The 3,610-nt window shown below is 28.7% G+C and overlaps 1 protein-coding gene across 1 annotated transcript; it reads left to right on the top strand.

The window, feature by feature from the left end:
- The first annotated feature begins 685 nt into the window (after nucleotides 1–685).
- On the top strand, nucleotides 686–2,934 carry LOC125848620 (transcription factor RHD6-like). The gene is made up of 5 exons (XM_049528512.1): nucleotides 686–1,388; nucleotides 1,857–1,970; nucleotides 2,057–2,122; nucleotides 2,244–2,309; nucleotides 2,504–2,934. Exons 1-5 carry the CDS (start codon nucleotides 795–797, stop codon nucleotides 2,624–2,626), a joined length of 963 nt encoding a protein of 320 aa, XP_049384469.1. The 5' UTR covers nucleotides 686–794; the 3' UTR covers nucleotides 2,627–2,934.
- Nucleotides 2,935–3,610: the final 676 nt, after the last annotated feature.

Genomic DNA, 3,610 nt, shown 5'->3' with positions numbered 1-3,610 from the left:
TATTTTTTTTAACTATTAATCACTTATCTCTTTCTATTCTGACAGCTAATTAATTACTATCAATCTCTAAATATTTTAATCACTATTCCTGATTATATTTGACTTGACATATCCGATAAAAAGTACTTCCTCCGTTATTATTTAGTTGTCACCATTTAAATTTCACGTCTCTTAAGAAAGTAAATATGTTTATCATTGTACTTTTATTTAGTGTTCTCTTGAAGTTAAGTTTTACGATAAATGAATGTGAATCAATTTATTTTGATTAATTAATTCACCAAGTTTTCTCAATTTGGTCAAATTCATACTTTCAAGGATAAAATAGGAAGAATAGTGCCATTTATGCATTGATTTTATGAAATGACAAATATTAAGGTACATTTATTTTTAATAAAGACGATATATAAATAGAAACAGAGGGAGTAATAAATAAAATTGACATGTCAATTTTATTATATCACAAAATTAACCATAAGGGTAAAATATGTATAAAATGATAAATGAACTCTTGATTTTTCAAAGTGGATAAGTAAAAGTGGACATTTATTTTTAATACAATGAATGGATAAAATAGATATTTATTTTTAATACGGTGGACCGAGTAAAATTGGACGGAAGGAATTATATTGCAATCTATATATACTCTAGTATCTTAGTTTCACACTTGTTCCAATAAGACAATTGGACCTTTTTCACTAGAAACAAACAAAACAAAATTTAGAGCTAGCTAGCTTCTTATTATATTCTTCTAGATCTTTTCTTTGTTCTATACACAATTCTCTAAAATCATAAATATGTCTATGGCACTAGCAAAAGAACATGTTATTATGAGTGATACAAAAATGGGCATGGTTGACAATTATGATCAATATTATGAAGGTGAATTTGGGATCAATGATAATTCATCCCCAGAGTTATATGGGATCCATGAAGAACCTCCAAAGTCAATTTTTGAAGAATGTGAAAATTCAGAAAAAACTAGTCCAAAAATAGCCAAGAATTTTGCTTTAAGCAGTTCTAATTCTTCCCTTTCTAGCCCTAGTAGTTCCAATTCCAATGGTCAATCTGTTATTAATTTCAAAGGGGTGTATGGTAATTTTATGCATTCAGCAAATGGATCTTTGTTGAGTTTTGAACAAAGTGAAAGATTTTGCCCAAATCCAAGAATGATTAGTAATATTAATCAAATTGAAGGATCTGTTTGGGAAGATAATAATTTGCATTATCAGAATTGTGTTACTCCTAAGGGAAGTAGTAACACTAGTCCTAGAGTGATTAATGAGAATTCCAATAATAATGGAATACCATTTGGATGGCTAAATTCTGAAGCTAATGCAAGCACCACTACTCATGTTGATGAATCATGTTTCAATAAGCGCCCCTCCACGGTAATTTTCTTCAATACATCTAGTTACTTTTCATAGGTCAAATACATAAAAATATTTTATTTTTATAGGTGACAATCATGAGATTTGAAATTCAATACTGAATTATCTAACTATCTAATTTAAAAGTTTTAGCCATTAAGGAGATCCCAATTTTAGTTAATAATCCAATTATATTATGTCTCAATACCTTAATCATATTCTTCGTGGTAATTAATTAGTTTTCCAAAATTTTGATGCCATTTTTTTGTAATGAGATTGTAATATACCATAAAGTATCCCGTGGTGGATCCAATCGTTCTCGAGTCAGGTAAAATTCAGTAGTTTGAAGCTAGCTAGAACCTATTTATGTACGAAAAATAAGTATAGAACAAATTTGATATTCACTTGTAAAGTCAGCTCTCCCAATTCAGAATTCACAACGTCTAAATTCCACGTATTGAAAATTTGATTTGATTTAATTTAATGCAGGAAGAGAGCATGCAGACAAATAAGAAGCAATGTACTGCGGGTTCAAAAAAGGGGAAACCAAATAATAATAATAATTCAATTGGTACAAAGGATCCACAGAGTATTGCAGCCAAGGTTTGCATTGCTTATTTTTGAAGTAATTAATTAATGTTTGAATTATTGCGTGTTTATTAAGATTAAAAAGGAATGTTTGTTTGTAGAATCGTAGAGAACGGATTAGTGAGCGTCTTAAGATACTACAAGAACTTGTTCCTAATGGTTCTAAGGTACGTACAAAGTTAATTAATTAATTAATGAATTAAATCATTTTAATGTTTTATTTACTGATTAAATCTTATAGAAATTGAACATAAATATTCATGGTTCATATTTTATTAATTAATATAGGTTGATTTGGTCACCATGTTAGAGAAAGCAATCGGTTACGTCAAGTTTCTTCAGTTGCAAGTGAAGGTAAATATTATAAATTAAATTAAACCTCATGAGTAATTTTGTTCTCTTGAATCAAGTTAGTTATTTTATTTTTCGATTTACTAACTTCATTACTTGATATAAGAGTAATTATCGATATAATAATAATAATATATAACAATTTTACATTGGTTCAACGTACAGAATTTAAACTCATAATGTCGTTATGAATATAGGTTTTGGCAACAGATGAATTTTGGCCTACACAAGGTGGAAAAGCACCAGACATTTCACAAGTAAAAGAGGCCATTGATGCTATCCTTGCTACTCAACGAGAAAGAAACTCAACCTCCAAGTGATCATAGTATCTAACTAGATTATATTTTATTGATGAAAAAGGACGTTTCACAAATAATTGAAGTATCGCAGTGATGGCTTCAAAAGGAAATAAAGTTTCCCTTTGAGGATTAATTAATATGGTGGTGAAAATCGGAGCCATAAGTATTACTATCGGAGTTTTTCTTTGATTAGAAGTAAGATAAATAGGTCACGATTGTGTGGCCATTTTATCTAAAACTGAAAAAAAAATATCTTCTATGTTTAGGTTCGTCTTTTTTGGTCATGCTTTCTCAGTTCGGTGTAATATAGGCATTTTATTTTTATTTTTATTTTTATTGTTTGTAATATAGGAATGAAGTTTAGTTTTATGGAAGAAACTGACTCAATTATTGTTACCGTCTTTCAAATTTCAATTTTTGAGATTCCTGATAATGAGAGTGAAGAAACTCCTGATTAGGAAATAATTAATTGACTAAATGGAACAAATCCAACGTATACTTGAATGCATGTCAACGAAGAAACTAACAAAATATCTTCAACCAAAGTGTAGACATTTAATTAGACAAATTAAGTGGTCCAATATAATTTAGAAATTTCCATTCAGCTTCTTTTTAAAAGAAAAAAAAAAAAACAGAAGCGGACTCAGAATTCAAGATGTGAGATAATTACTCTCTTTAATAGTCAAAACAACTCTGCCAATTACTATCTATAAAAAAATATTTTGGCGTGCCAAGGATCTATTATTAAAGGAGGAGTGAAATAGCTCACCTACACACCAACATTGAAACCTTATATAGAGAAAAAAAATATTCAAAAAATACACATAAATTGCAGATCGAGGCAAAAAAGCCATAAAAAGAATTAAACTCCAATAAATATGATTGGAACATTTTGTTTGGTACTATACTTTTGACAATTAGCAACGGTGAAAAGATTAATTAATGAATAATAATCTAAAGTTCTAAACTATCAAAAATTTGTCTCTAGTCGTCTAACCAAATTAA

The sequence above is a fragment of the Solanum stenotomum genome, chromosome 12, assembly GCF_019186545.1.
Source record: "Solanum stenotomum isolate F172 chromosome 12, ASM1918654v1, whole genome shotgun sequence".
In the NCBI taxonomy this organism is placed as follows: Eukaryota; Viridiplantae; Streptophyta; class Magnoliopsida; order Solanales; family Solanaceae; genus Solanum; species Solanum stenotomum.
This window is presented reverse-complemented; position numbering and strand designations above follow the sequence as displayed.